Consider the following 16249-nt stretch of genomic DNA (forward strand, 5'->3'; position numbering starts at 1 on the left):
CTAATTCAAAAAAGCCAACAGGAAAGAACTTCAAATTTTTCATCTGCTTCTGTCTTTTGGAAGGTAAAATTAGATAACAAAATAATCTATTTCCTATGTTAACATCTCTGCAATGATGATTTCATAAAGGTAACAGGAAAGAAATGAGAAACATTTTTCTCAATGTAATATGTCTAATTTAGCTGATTCTAGAAAAAAATAGTATCTTTTGTACACTCTTGAAAACTATTTTGAATCTAAGCAATTCTTAAGAATGAAATATTCTTAATTTGGACTTTGCTTTTACTGTTTGGACTGTTGTGTGTTTTGAAAAATAGATTATTTAGAATCTAGTTATGTTGCACTTCAGTCTTTAAATAATTAACCTAGTATATACATAACAATTTATGATGTTTTCCATGGTGAGCTTAACATCAATAACAACATTTATTTAAAAGGCTAAAATAATTTCTGGTGGTATTATCTGTACATTAAAATTTTGTTTAGTCACAATCTTTCACTTTTCACATTCTGGAAAAGCAGTGGTCATGTATTCTAGCAAAAGATGTTACGTATGTGCATAAGCGTAGTCAGTAGCATATGCCTTTTTAAAAATATCAAACATGCAAAGAAACAAAAATAAGTCCAAAATATCTGTATTACATCCAGAAATGCCAACTTTGCAACTAATATTTCTCATCCATAACTATGGCACCCTAAGGATTTTTGTTGTTGTTGTTAGTTGCGAAGTCGTGTCCGACCCATCACGACCCTATGGACAATGTTCCTCCAGGCCTTCCTGTCCTCTACCATCTTCTGGAGTCCATCTAGGCTCACGCCTACTGCTTCAGTGACTCCATCCAGCCACCTCATTCTCTGTCGTCCCCTTCTTCTATTGCCCTCAATCTTTCCCAGCATTAGGCTCTTCTCCAGTGAGTCCTTCCTTCTCATTAGGTGGCCAAAGTATTTGAGTTTTAGCTTCAGGATCTGGCCTTCTAAAGAGCAGTCAGGGTTGATCTCCTGTAGGACTGACCGGTTTGATTGCCTTGCAGTCCAAGGAACTCACAGGAGTCTTTTCCAGCACCATAGTTCAAAGGCTTCAATTCTTTGGCGCTCAGCCTTTCTTATGGTCCAGCTTTCACTGCCATACATTGCAACTGGGAAGACCATAGCCTTGACTATACGCACTTTTGTTGACAGGGTGATGTCTCTGCTTTTTAGTGTGCTGTCTAGATTTGCCATGGCTTTCCTCCAGAGGAGCAAGCGTCTTTTAATTTCTTGGCTACAGTCTCCATCTGCAGTGATCTTGGAACCCAGGAAAATAAAATCTGTCACTACCTCCATTTCTTCCCCATCTATTTGCCAGGAATTGAGAGGGCCAGATGCCATGATCTTGGTTTTCTTAATGTTTAGTTTCAACCCAAGTTTTGCACTCTCCTTCTTCACCCGCAACAAGAGGCTCTTTAGTTCTTCTTCACTTTCTGCCATTAGAGTGGTATCATCTGCATATCTTAGGTTGTTGATGTTTCTTCCGGCAATCTTAATTCCAACTTTTGATTCATCTAGCCCTGCCTTTCTCATGATGTGCTCTGCATATAAGTTAAATAGGCAAGGCGACAGTATACAGCCTTGCCGGACTCCTTTCCCAATTTTGAACCAATCAGTGGTTCCATGTCCAGTTCTCACTGTTGCTTCTTGGCCCGCATATAGATTTCTCAAGAGACAAATAAGATGGTCTGGTATGTCCATCTCTTTAAGGACTTGCCAGAGTTTGTTATGATCCACACAATCAAAGGCTTTAGCTTAGTCAATGAAGCAGAAGTAGATGTTTTTCTGGAACTCTCTAGCTTTCTCCATGATTCAGCGTATGTTAGCAATTTGATCTCTAGTTCCTCTGCCTCTTCGAAATCCTGCCTGTACTTCTGGTAGTTCTCGATCCACATACTGCTGGAGTCTAGCTTGTAGAATTTTAAGCATAACTTTACTAGCATGAGAAATGAGTGCAATGGTGCGATAGTTTGAACATTCTTTGGCACTGCCTTTCTTTGGAATTGGAATGTAAACTGATCTTTTCCAATCCTGTGGCCATTGTTGAGTTTTCCAAATTTGCTGGCAAATTGAGTGTAGCACTTTTACTGCATCATCTTTTAAGATTTTGAATAGCTCAGCTGGAATACTGTCACCTCCACTAGCTTTGTTGTTGCTCAGCTTTTCTAAGGCCCACTTCACTTCACATTCTAGGATGGCTGGCTCGAGGTCAGTGACCACCTCATTGTGATTATCAGGGACGTTAAGCTCATTCTTGTATAGTTCTTCTGTGTAATTTTGCCACCTCTTCTTAATCTCTTCTGCCTCTGTTAGGTCCCTGCCATTTTGGTCCTTTATCATGCCCATTTTTGCATGAAACGTTCCTTTCATCTCTCCAATTTTCTTGAAAAGATCTCTGGTCCTCCCTATTCTATTGTTTTCTTCTATTTCTTTGCATTGTTCATTTAAGAAGGCATTCTTATCTCTTCTAGCTATTCTTTGGAATTCTGCATTTAATTGGGAATATCTTTCTTTTTCTCCCTTGCCTTTCGCTTCCCTCCTTTCCTCAGCTATTTGCAAAGCTTCCTCAGACAGCCATTTTGCTTTCTTGCATTTCTTTTTCTTTGGGATGGTTTTGGTTGCTACCTGTTGTACAATGTTGCGAACCTCTGTCCATAGTTCTTCAGGCACTCTGTCTATCAGATCTAATTCCTTAAATCTATTTGTCACCTCTACTGTATATTCAACAGGGATATGATTTAATTCATACCTGACTGGCCTAGCGCTTTTCCCTACTTTCTTTAATTTAAGCCTAAACTTTGCAACAAGAAGCTCATGGTCTGAGCCACAGTCAGCTCCTGGTCTTGTTTTTACTGACTGTATAGAGCTTCTCCATCTTTGGCTGCAGAGCATATAGTCAATCTGATTTCTGTGTTGACCGTCTGGTGATGTCCATGTGTAAAGCCGTCTCTTGGGTTGTTGGAAAAGAGTGTTTGCTATGACCATCGTATTCTCTTGACAAAATTCTATCAGCCTGTGCCCTGCTTCATTTTGTACTCCAAGGCCAAACTTGCCTGTTATTCCAGTTATCTTTTGGCTTCCTACTTTAGCATTCCAATCCCCCATGATGATAAGGACATCATTTCTGGGTGTTAGTTCTATAAGGTGCTGTAGGGCTTCATAGAACCGGTCAATTTCATCCTCTTCAGCACCGGTGGTTGGGGCATAGACTTGGACTACTGTGATATTGAATGGTTTGCCTTGGATTCGAACTGAGATCATTCTGTCATTTTGAGGATTGTATCCCAGTATTGCTTTTCCTATTTTTTTATTGACTATGAAGGCTACTCCATTTCTTCTGAGGGATTCTTGCCCACAGTAGTATACCTGATGGTCATCTGAATTTAATTCACCCATTCCTGTCCATTTTAGTTCGCTGATACCTAAGATGTCAATGTTTAATCTTGTCATCTCTTGTTTGACCACGTCCAGCTTTCCTTGATTCATGGATCTTACATAACAGGTTCCTATGAAGAAAAAATGTTTACAGCATCGGACTTTCCTTTCACCACCAGACATATCCACATTTGAGCGTCCTTTCGGCTTTGGCCCAGTCGCTTCATTCTTTCTGGCGCTACTAGTACTAGCCCTCTGCTCTTCCCCAGTAGCATATTGGACGCCTTCCGACCTGCAAATGCTTCTCTGGGATCAGTAATGCAGCAGGGGTTGCTTTTTCCTTCCAGTAACATATACCTAAAACCAGAGTATTGCATTTGGCAATTGTACTAAAAAAAATCTCATTGTCAACCAATATAATTCATTTAATTTGAAATTAAGTGAAAAATTGATTTAAATTATTTTATTAAAACAAATTAATGCCAATTCTTTTATAAGAAGTTGCCTCAAACAAAATGAGTTTGACATGCCTGCTCTAGATAGTTGAATGCTCCAAAATAAATTCTAGACCAGGCCTGTACATGCAGCCTACCAAGCACCCTTGGACAGAGCACAGACTTTTTTTTAAGTAATAAAATCACCACCACTGCCCTGAAAGTCATGTTGTCTAGTGTCTCCATGGCTTACCATGACCATGAGCTCCAACACTGTAGATGCTCCTCTAGTCACCAAATCACTGATTAGCCCACCAGCATTCCTTTGCAGACCACAAAGATTTTTAATTTTATCAGTGTGGGCCTTTCCCTTCTACAATTTGCACAGACCTCTTCTAGATTTTCCTCTTGCCTTTCCGAGTTAACTCCTTGGTTTGTCATTGAGCAAGAATTGACTTTGTAGGGAAGGATATTATCATTTGATGTATATTTAACATGTGTTCTACCTTTATTTACCGATTATATAATATTTGTATGCAATCCACATGGCGAGGTTTGGGGCAATTTACAATAGAAAAAAAAATATTTTTAAAATCATAAGATTAAAACATAAAAGCAGGGCTTTTTTTCTCATTGAATGCTCTGAATGGCGTTCCGGAACCCTTTTTTTGCACACACACAAAAAAGCTTTTGCACAAGCTATGCTACTCCCTCCCTCCCACAAGCTATGCTACTCAAAAGCCAGTAGGAATTGCTGCTGAGAGCACCAAAAGACCCGGCCAGCAAATGTTGCAGTGCCAAGTTGTCTGCAGCAAAGGTGAGTTGGCAGGAAGTTTGCATCCCTCCCTGCTGCCCAACTATACCATCTCAACTAGGTAAGTAAGACAAGGAGTGGGAGGTGGGTTCTGCGGAGTCCATGTGCACTCCTTCCTTGTGCTCACCCGTGTCAGCTAGGATGGTGGCCTACCCAGTGCTGGACCTGCGCCACCGTTGCCTCACCCTGTGCACCTAAGTGGCCGCCTTGCATCGCCTGGCCCGCCACGCCTCCGCCGCCCACCCCACACAGCCCTGCCATATAGAGCAGGCCCCGCTGCTCCCACTGCACCAGCCACACCAGCTCCGGCCCCAGGGGACAGCCCGCCGCCAACACCCCTCACGCCCGTGACCTCAGCAGTGCCGCCGCCCCACCCCACCCCCGCCCGCCCGCCAAGATGAGAGTTCCGGCACCTTTTTTTTTTTAGAAAAAAAGCTCTGATTATTTGGTGCATATATTACTACCAACAATGTTTGGTTTTGATGTAGAAGTATTTCTACCATCACAATTCTTCCTTCTTCATCTGAATAAATCATTTTAGAGTCTATTATCTCTTTGATATATACAGCTACCCCTCTTTTTTCTGTTGCACTGATGCATGATAAAGTTTCCCAATTTGGGGGTATTCCAACAGTTTGCAATATTGTCTTTTTATATGTGTCTCTTTCAAACAAATTATATCTATATTTAGTTTTGGTAGATTTCTGAAACTTTTATTTCTTTTTGAAGGGGAATTCAGTCCATTTATGTTCACTGAAAAAAATCCATTTTCTTTCTCCAATTAAATTACTTATATTTAGGTCTTGTCAATCTGGTATTCCTCTGTTCTCTTGCTATTCCCTCACTCTCTTGATCAAGCTTCTCTTTCTGTCCTTCTGTTTGTATAGTTGCTTCCTCAGTTGTTTTTTTCTGTTTGTTTCTGATCTTTTCTCTCCTCTTGTTGATGTTGTACTATTTCATTTAGAAATGCTTGATTTCTTTCATCAAAATCTTGTGCCTTCCAAACTGAGTCCAGTCGATGTCTTGTATTATTCCAGTTGATTAAGATCCCTTCTGACATCAGTCATGTGAAGTTTACACCTTTTGCAATTAGCTCTGTAGTTAAGAAGTGATGTTGTCTTCAGGTATCTCTTATTCTCTTAGGAATCTGCTTTAACACAATTTCTTTATTCTTATCTTGCAGACATGTCAAACTCGCGACATCACGTGACATCACACAATATATCAGGATGGTTTTGCCATTGCCGGCAATGGGGTGGGTGCGGCTTCCGGATGACACATCCAGCCCATGGGCTGGCAGTTTGACACCCCTGTTATATTGTAATGGCTCATCTCTGACTTTTCTTAGTATCTCATCTCTTGTTGTTTTCTTTATAAAACTTATATGGACTTCTCTGGGTAGTTTATATTTACTTGCATAGCTTGAATTCATTTGAAATATTTCCTCTATCTCCATTTGTATTTCTGCTCGGTCTGCTTTTAAAGCCTCTGCCAGCAAATTAACAATCACTACTGCTATATCTTCTTCTCTGTCAACAGGAATATTTTGAAATCTTAAATAGTGTGCAGCTTTCTCCATTTCTAAAACTGCCACTTTGGTTTGCTTGTTCTAATTTTTCATTTTTTTGCATTAGTGCTTCCATTTTTTGTCACTGTCATCTGATTTATTTTCCATTCTTTGAATTCTTTGTTCATTTTTAACATTCATTTGCTGATGAGCTTCAAATTGTGTCTTCATATCCAGCATTTGTTCATTTAATTTATCAAAATTACTTTTTGTCTCTTCATGATTTCTCTGTATTGATTTTTGAATTAATTTTAGTGTTGTTTGCATCTCAGTTTGAGAAGTGTTTATTTTTTCTTGTTGCAACATTGTTTAAATAGATCCATGACTTGTTGGGCTGGACGTTCCAACAGCAGGTGCAGATGAAGTTTTTTTCATATGTCTGGTGAGATTTGGTGCACTCATTTTTCAGTTAAGTAAATTTATAGATCCACAGGGAGAAAAAATTAAATAAAAAGGAGGAAAAGAAAAAACACCAACTATCTTAGGCTAAAATCCAAACCATAAAATGAGCCAACTACTTTAGGCTAAATCCAAATCCACAAGGAGAAAGAAAAAAATTTAAAAGAGAAAAAGGAAAAAAGTCAACTATCTTAGGCTAAAATCCAACCATAAAAATGAGCCGACTATTTTAGGCTAAATCCAAATGTTCCAGTCAGATCAAAGATGTAAAAAGCCCACTGTCTCCAAATAATTACTGTTTTGGTTATAAAGGTAAAGGTAGCACATGCATGCTAGTCGTTTCCGACTCTAGGGGCCGGTGCTCATCTCCGTTTCAAAGCCAAAGAGCCAGCGCTTGTCCGAGGACGTCTCCGTGGTCATGTGGCCGGCATGACTAGACGCCAAAGGCACACGGAACGCTGTTACCTTCCCACCGTAGTGGTCCCTATTTTTCTACTTGCATTTTTACATGTTTTCGAACTGCTAGGTTGACAGAAGCTACGACGAGTAACAGGCACTCACTCTGTTATGCGGCACTCGGGATTCGACCCGCCAAACTGCCGACCTTCTGATCAACAAGCTCAGCGTCCTAACCCACTGAGCCACCCTGTCCCTGTTTTGGTTATATCCAGGGTCAAAAGATATAACTGTAGAGAGTCTTTTCTCATGTAAAGTTATATAAGGGCACTTTATTTACACAAGGTGTTGTTTCAAGGTCAAAAACTTTTCAAGTTATTTTAATATTCGGTATTGCTGTCACATCTCCTCTCACCACTAGATGTCCTTATTCACTATATTGTCTATATCCGGGTTTAAAATGATTTTACAAAGTTTTCTTTTAAAGTTCTCTTTAAGTTATTTCCCCTGAAAATTGAATCTAAAAAGATTATCCACATCCTAGGGGCTAAACAGTTTTACTTTAAGTCAGTCTAAGTTCCATTTTAGGTATTCTTTTAGATTTCTTAAATTCCTTCCCCCTCTTGTAGTTTCTCGCCGCTTTTAACTCCCTTCTCCCCTAGTCTTTCTGGAGTGTTTACTTCAGACATTTTTTCCAATCATGGAATCACTTTTTCCAAGTCCATAAGAAAGAGAAATAAAAACAGTCTCACCCAGTTTCAGCACATTGTTGACAATCAGCTGTTCTGCAGCATGCTGTGACTCCTCGCTTTTTTTCCTGGCTGATGATGACTTGGACTGCCTGTGCTTACAGGCAGCCTTTCTTCGTCCCTGTGAAGAGTTTCTTCAGTTTGTTTGGACCGACCATCTGGTCCAAACTCCCAAAGCTTCCCTTCTTCTTCGTTGTCCCTCCAGGGCAACTTTCCGACCCCTTGGGGGTGTCACTGGACCGAACGAATTTGGGCTAAGAAGCTGGAGCCCCGGTTTCTTCCACCAGTCTCGTCATGGCATCAGACCGGAACTCTGAGGATTAATTTCTTGAGATGGTTTATCTCTTTTGAAAAGCTATTCTGAGTAAGTAGGAATTTGTAGATCCCTTATGGAAGCAGAAGGGACACGGTGGCTCAGTGGGTTGGGACGTTGAGCTTGTCGATCAGAAGGTTGGCAGTTTGGCAGGTCGAATCCCGAGTACCGTGTAACAGAGTGAGCGCTTGTTACTCATCCCAGCTTCTGCCAACCTAGCAGTTCGAAAGCACATAAAAATGCAAGTAGAAAAATAGGGACCACTACGGTGGGAAGGTAACAGCATTCCGTGCGCCTTTGGTATCTAGTCATGCTGGCCACATGACCACGGAGACGTCCTTGGACAAGCGCTGGCTCTTCGGCTTTAAAACGGAGATGAGCACCGGCCCCTAGAGTCGGAAACAACTAGCAAGCATGTGCGGGGGAACCTTTACCTTTACCTTTTATGGAAGCAGAAAGAAAAACCAAAGAATCCAACATAACAGGACTTCAAATACAGGTGAATCAAATTTCAACCCCTTTTAGATAACTCTATTCTATATTTTGAAATTGAACTCTGAATGTTTCCTCTTCTTCCCCTGCCCTCACTTCATATTCAATTAACATTTTGTACCCATTGAGCATGCTTTTTAAAATAGTTGAGTTCTCTCATTTCTAATTTTAGGGTTTACATATACCCACAAAGACACAAAGACAAAATATAGTGCCGCTGCAAATACAGGAATAATAATATTTCTTGCTTGCATTTCCTTTAGTGTTGCAGGGGACAATTTTTGATACATAAGGATCCGCAGCTAGAGAATTTCACTATTGGAATGAGGTTATGAAAAGTAATTTTAATGCAAGAATGACTTACAGCACAGGAAAACAAACATATAGAAAAGAAGAGATGTAATATCTTATTTATTGCTCATCAAAAATTATCTTGGCGCGATGGTAAAGTTCAAATGTAAGGGTTAATAGAAGAGAAAAATGGAAGCTTCTGTTTTAGTAGAATTCTAGTTGAAAAGCAGAACTGTAATTGAAACTCATACATTTTGTTAATATACTGCCTCTTTTAAAAAAATAATTAAATGCTTTTTTTTTCAAAACAATGGAACAGTTTCCCAATGTTATCATTTTGGCATTTCTCCATTGTGCAATTTTAGTTAAAATAACGGATAGGTGCTCCACATAGTTGGATTCGGACTACAAAAAGGACAAAAATGTTATTTAATATTATTTTATGATATTGTTTGACTTTTATAAGAAGCTTTATATGAAGTTCTAATGACTTCAACACGCTAATTGGTGGTACAGTGGTTAGAATGCAGTACTGCAGGCTACTTCTGCTGAGTGCCGGCTGACTGCAGTTCGGCAGTTTGATCCTGACCAGCTCAAGGTTGACTCAGCCTACTATCTTTCCGAGGTTGGTAAAACGAGGGCCCAGATTGTTGGGGGGCACAATAGACTGACTCTGTAAACCACATAGAGAGGGCTATAAAGCACTGTTAAGTGGTATCTAAATCTTAAGTGCTATTACTACAGTATTGCTAATTCATAATTTCCCTTCCCCACTGTACTTTCTTTTCCATACTTCTCATATTTAGACATATAGACTAACTACCTAATCCACCAGAGTGGGGAGGAAGGGAATGTATGGGTCCTCTCTCCTAAGGAAGTCCATCTAGAAGGAACAAAAATATAGGCCTTCTGTGTGGTGGCTCCCTCCTGTGGAACATCATTCCTTCAGTTTGACACTTTTTCACAAAGCCCTGAAGACACGGTTCTGCCAATGGTCATGGGGACCCCAGAGTGATATTGTCAGGCCCCAAATCCTTATTGTTTTCCCTACATATGTGCTCTTCTTTGGAATCTGCCATTCTGCTGGGGGGGGGGAAATTGTCTGGTTGTTGTTGCCAGGGAGATGTTATTACTTTTTGTATAGAGTTTTTATCCTTGTAAGCCACCCACTGAGAGTGAGTTGGGCAGCCATATAAATTGTCTTAAATAAATAAATAAATAAATAAATAAATAAATAAATAAATAAATAAATAAATAAATAAATGCTTTATACATTAATCTTATAACTGCTCACCTCTAAGAGATAAGTGTTCTACATTTGGACTGGGATCACAGTGTGCCCTGAACATGCCATCATGAGCGACAATTGTGAAGTTGGTGGACTCTTTCTAATTGTCTTCCCTTCTTCCAGAGAAGAAAACACTCGACTGGGAAATGGTGAGCATTCTAGACCAAGCCAAGTCCAAAAATGATAGACAATTCCTGGAAGCCTAGGATTCAAACAAATCAGTCATCCACCAGCACACAAAGATAAACTATGTCTACATACCATCCAAAGAGACAATCAAAAAAGCCATTTCCTCAGCAGCAATCAACACCCAGATGAGCAGAGATTAACATCAAGATTAACTAAGACAACAATCACGAACTAAACCAAGGAACAATCAATTCAGACAAACAAACTAACATTCAATAATTATTCCCACCAACACTGACAGAGCAAGCCGCTGGTACACAAAAAGAAAGTAAACCCCCCCTAGCATTGATGACATTAGTTTGGTAATGAAATGCCTGCAAGAAAACAACCAAGTTCAGAGCCACAAATATGAAGCTGGTGGATTCTTTCAAGTTATCTTCCCTTCCCTTCTTCAAGAGAAAACAGTTGGTCCACCTTTCAGCCTTCTGAATGCCGCCTGAACTTCCTTGTTCCGCAGAGTGTAAATAAGAGGATTCAACATTGGCGTGACAACATTGCAGAAAATTTGAATGGGGGTGGCTAGAATGTCACTGAGAGAAGGTTGGGTGTAGAGAAGAGCACAAGGTCCAAAGAAGAAACAAACCACCATCAGGTGCGATGCACAAGTGGAGGCTGCCTTCCTCCGGCTTTCCGCTGACTGCATCTTCAGTATGGAAATGGAAATCCTAACATAGGAGGTGAGGATAAGGAAGAAACAAGCCATGGGCACCACCCCGATGTTGGTGAAGCTCACAGTTTCAATGATGTAGGTGTCTGCACAAGCCAACTTGACCACAGGGAAAATGTCACACAGGAAATAGTCTACTTCATTAGACCGGCAGTAGGGTAGTGTGAAGGTCAAACTGGTCAAGATAGTGGCATGAAAGGAGCTGGTGAACCAGGTGCCAGCTGCCAGAAGGGCACAAACTTTCCGATTCATGATGATGGAGTACCGCAGTGGGTGACAGATGGCTGCGTAGCGGTCATATGCCATGACGGTGTAGAGGAGGCATTCGGTGCTTCCTAAGAAATGGTAGAAGAACACCTGACACATGCAGCCACCCAGAGAGATGGTGCAGCTCCCTGCCCAAAGGTTGGCCAAGAATTTTGGCGTGCTGATGGAGGAGAAGCCAAGATCAACCACAGAGAGGTTGCAGAGGAACCAGTACATGGGCGTATGGAGGCGGGCATCCGAAGTGACAGCTGTGAGGATGAGTAGGTTGCTGGTTAAAGTGAGAAGGTAGAAGGACAAGAAGACCACAAACAAGATCTTCTGCAGGCCTTCGGTGTGGGGAATCCCCAGGAGGATGAATTCCAGAATGACTGTATGGTTGGGCATTATATTTAGCCCCTTCCTGTCAAAATAAGAAAACACAAAGAATATTCAATCTTTTTTTTTGTTTACTTTTGTCTTCCAAATCACATTTCATTTCACAAAATTTCTTACTGATTTGTCCCAGTTGAAAGTCCAGTTGCCTTTTGGAAAACACACCTTTAGGATAATCATAACTAATATGATTGATAATCTCCACAGACATCTTTAATGGCTCAATGATGAGGGAGATGGAAGTCTCTTTTGCTAAACTGTTGTTTCCTGGATGCTTCCATTCTTAGCCTCCTTCACTATCTCTTTCTTTCCAGAGGAAGATCTGGAGAACTTTCTTAGCTACTGGAGCCCAGTTCTTTGTTGTTATCAAGACTCTTTCAAGGGAGACCCCAGTTGAACTAGGATCCCTGGTAACAGAACAAAAGACAATTTCTCTTCTCCTGGCTCTAATTATTTCTTCCTTTATTGGATTTCTCTCAGTTCTTTTCTGCAGCCCAGATAAAAGATCTCTTTACATTTTTAGTTCATCACAACCTCCCTGGGGAATGGGACACATCTAGTATTTGCAATATTAAGCAAAAAATCAAGAACACCGGGACTTAACTTCAAATTGACAGGAGGGAAGATCAAAAATAATGTTAGAAAGCGTTACTTCTCAGAAAGAGTGATGGAAGCTTGGAACTAACTTCCAGAAGAGTTAGTGGGTCAGTCATTGGCAACTGAGTTTGAACATGCTTTGGGATAAACACATGTCCATCATCTGACAAAAAATAAAAAAAAATTAACTCAAAGGGCAGATTCGATGCACCAATAGTTTTTTTTCCTGCCATCAATTTTCTATTTTTCTACATCCAAAAATTAGTTTCTAGACCTGAGAGTATTCTGTACCAGCCTGCTACCGGCCCTGCAGCAAAAGCAGGGACAACCCCTTTACAAACGGCAAGAGGTTGGAATAAAGCCTGCCAAATTTATTCACATAAAACAGAGCAAGACAAGACACCAACCAAGAAACAGGAGCTATGAAACAGGAACTATCCAAGCGGTTGCCTTCAGCAAACCAGCCCTCCCACACATTCCCCTTAAATACAGTTCAGGGCGTGGCCTCTCTCTGCCTCCTTCCCAGGTGCCCCATTGCTTTCCTCTGTTTACTCCTGACTGACTGCCTCCTGCGTCGGGCGTCCTTGAACAGGGCCAGCTGTGGGTCATCTTCATCCACGCTGTCAGGCTCACACAGCTGGGTCTGCATCATGACCAGATGAGAGGGGCCTGGCTGGGGGCTCTCATCAAGCTGTCCAATCCCCTCAGCAAGCTCTTCAACACCCCCTCCTCCTCCTCCTCTGAGTCGTCCGACCCAACTGCCAAACCCACAGGCTGACCCTGAATCACAACAGAGAGAGACTTCAGTACACAAACACAGCAAACAGAGAGACGAGAGAGAGAGAGAGAGAGAGAGAGAGAGAGAGAGAGAGAGAGAGAGAGAGAGAGAGAGAGAGAGAGAGAGAAGCAGAGGCAGAGAGACAGAGACAGAGACAGAGACAGACAGAGACAGAGAGAAATTTTATAAAACATTAAAAGTAAAAGAAATATACAAGAAGCTGGTTCTTTTTTATTATTATTAAAAAGTTTTAACATACATTTTATCTTTAACAATCCCCCCTCCCCCTCCCATACCCATCCCTCCCTACCCCTCCCCCCCTCCCCCCCCCGACTTCCCAGAGCTAAGTACAGGGTATAAAAACAAAAAAACAATCATGAACATCCAAATGCTAACAACCATAAACTCTAAAATCTATCACTCTCTAGCTCATATAGGATAACTACAAACACTATTACTATTAAATATTAAAAAAAAGAAAAAAGAAAAGAAAGGAAGACTTATTCAAATGCTACATGAAACTTTTTAGTCCCATATTTGTTCTGGATATACTCAATCCATTTTCTCCACTCCATAATGTAACGTTCTTGCGAGTGATCTTTCAAATAAGCCGAAATCTTTGCCATCTCTGCCAGGTCAGAAACCTTTAAAGTCCATTCTTCTATAGTCGGCAGTTCCTCCTTCTTCCAATATTGACCTATTAAGAGTCTTGCTGCCGTAATTAAATTCAACATCAACTTAGTGTCCACAACCGTAGCATCTGTAATTATACCTAACAAAAAAAGTTGCGGGCAAAACTTTATCCTTTGCTTGAAAATCTTCTGCATGTTCCACCAAATTTTTATCCAAAAGGCCTTAACCTTTTTACAAGTCCACCATATGTGAAAATATGTTGCATCTTCATCGCCACACCTCCAGCACTTGGGCTGATAATTCGGATACATACTTGCAAGCTTTTTAGGATCTAGATGCCATCTATAAAACATTTTATAAAAGTTCTCTCTTAAGTTTTGAGCTTGTGTAAATTTTACGTTCCTCACCCAAATCTTTTCCCACATATCCATTGTAATAACTTCTTGAATGTTTTGGGCCCATTTTATCATACAATCTTTAACAAGTTCTGTTTCTGAGTCAATTTCTATCAGTGCAAGATATATCCGTTTGATATGTGCTGGACCCTGCTTTCTAATTTGCTTTATCAGATTTTCATCAGTCATTGTAAAACCAGTTTTCTGATCTTCTTTCCACCTGGCCCGTAGCTGAATATATTGGAACCAAGTTTGAACAATCTTCTCATCTCGCAAGAGACTGTACGGTTTCAGACACCAGACATTTCTTTCCAAACTTAAAATCTCCTTATACGTGGTCACATCATGTTTAAAACCAACATTTATATTTTCTATTGCGTGTTTTGGGATTGCCCACAATGGTATCTTACAACCTAACTTATGTCTGTACTTCTTCCAAACTCTCAACAATGCCTGTCTTAAAATATGCGCTTTAAACACATTATCTACCTTTTTATCATACAACAAATATGCATGCCAGCCAAACAACAAGTCGTGGCCCTCAAGATTTAATAATCTCTCTTGTGTCAAATTAATCCAATCACTTATTCCTGCTAACGCAGCAGCTTCATAATATAATTTAAGATTGGGCATTTTAAGACCACCTCTTTCACGAGTATCCTGCATAATCTTAAGTTTAACTCGTGGCCTTTTCCCTGCCCAGACAAATTTATTGATACCTCGCTGCCATTCCTCCAGATTAGAATCTTTCTTAAGAACCGGTATCATTTGAAATAAGAATAAGAATTTAGGCAGGACATTCATTTTCACTGCTGCGATTCGCCCCAACAAAGACAATTGCAATTTTTCCCAGCTCTCCATTTCTTTTTGGATTTTTCCCCACAATCTTTCATAGTTATTTTTATATAACTTTGTATTAGAGGGTGACAGAAACACCCCCAAATATTTGACCCTCCTGACAATCTCAAATCCAGTTAGTCCTTCTAAAAGAGCCTTTTGCGATACTGTCATATTTTTGGCCAAAATTTTAGTTTTTTGTGCATTAACTTTAAATCCAGAAACCTTCCCATATTGCATTATTATCTCCATCAGGTCCACAACAGAGTTCTCCGGCTGGGTCACCGTAACAACCAGATCATCTGCAAACGCTCTCAATCTATAATCCTGATCTCTAATTTGTATACCCTTAATTCTTTCCGAACTCCGTATTTTTACCAATAATATCTCCAATGTTAACACAAATAACAAAGGCGATAACGGACACCCTTGCCTTGTGCCCTTCTCAATATTACAAACTTCAGTCAAACTATTGTTAACTATTATTCGGGCAGTTTGTTTTTGATATAATGCCCTAATTGGTTGCAAAAATTTATCCCCAAAATTCATTTTATCTAAAACTTTCATCAAAAATTGCCAATTCAATTGATCAAAAGCTTTTTCCGCATCTAAAAAAATTAGCGCCGCAGGGATCTGGTTATTCCTTTCCAAAAACTCTAACACATCAACTATATGCCTCACATTATTTTTCATTTGCCTACCACTGATAAACCCAGTTTGATCCCCATGAATCACCTGTTGCAGAACCCTCATCAGTCTATTAGCCAACACCTTAGCAAATATCTTATAATCTGTATTTAAAAGTGATATCGGTCTATAATTTTTTACTTGAGTAGCATCTTGATCTTCCTTCGGAATCAAAGAAATAAAAGCAGTTCTCCAAGACGGAGGCACCTTTCCCCCTCTCTGAATTATCTGAAACAGTTCCTTTAATGGCTTTATCAACTCCATTTGTAAATTTTTGTAATAAACCGCAGTCAAACCATCCGTACCTGGCGCTTTATCCAACTTCAATTCCTTAATTGCTGTAAGAATTTCTTCTTCTGTTATCAATTGATTAATCTCCTCTTTTTGTGCCTGCGTAAGAACCGGGATGCTAGCATTCTCCAAATATACATCAATATCCTTTTCATTAATCTTCTCCTTAGCATATAACTTAGAATAAAAGTCCAGAAAGGCTTCCTTAATGAGATCCTGTTGAAACACCACCTTTCCCTTATGTTCAATTTTGTCTATATTAGAAGCCCTTTGCTTTTTCCTAAGTCTGTAAGCTAGCCATCTACCTGGCTTATTAGCATTGCAAAAAGTATTATGCCTAGCAAACCGCAAATTGGTTGCCACTTGGTCAGCCATTAATTTGTCAAATTGT

The 16249-nt window shown here is 40.1% G+C and overlaps 1 protein-coding gene across 1 annotated transcript; it reads right to left on the reverse strand.

The window, feature by feature from the left end:
• Window positions 1-10725: 10725 nt before the first annotated feature.
• Window positions 10726-11652, reverse strand: LOC308678588 (olfactory receptor 10D3-like; the record flags this gene model as incomplete). The annotated part of the gene is made up of 1 exon (XM_081345814.1): window positions 10726-11652. The coding sequence occupies one exon, from the start codon at window positions 11650-11652 to the stop codon at window positions 10726-10728; it is 927 nt and encodes a 308-aa protein (XP_081201940.1).
• Between the last annotated feature and the right edge of the window lie 4597 nt (window positions 11653-16249).

This window comes from Vipera berus, assembly GCF_964194415.1.
Source record: "Vipera berus genome assembly, chromosome: Z".
NCBI lineage: Eukaryota > Metazoa > Chordata > Lepidosauria > Squamata > Viperidae > Vipera > Vipera berus.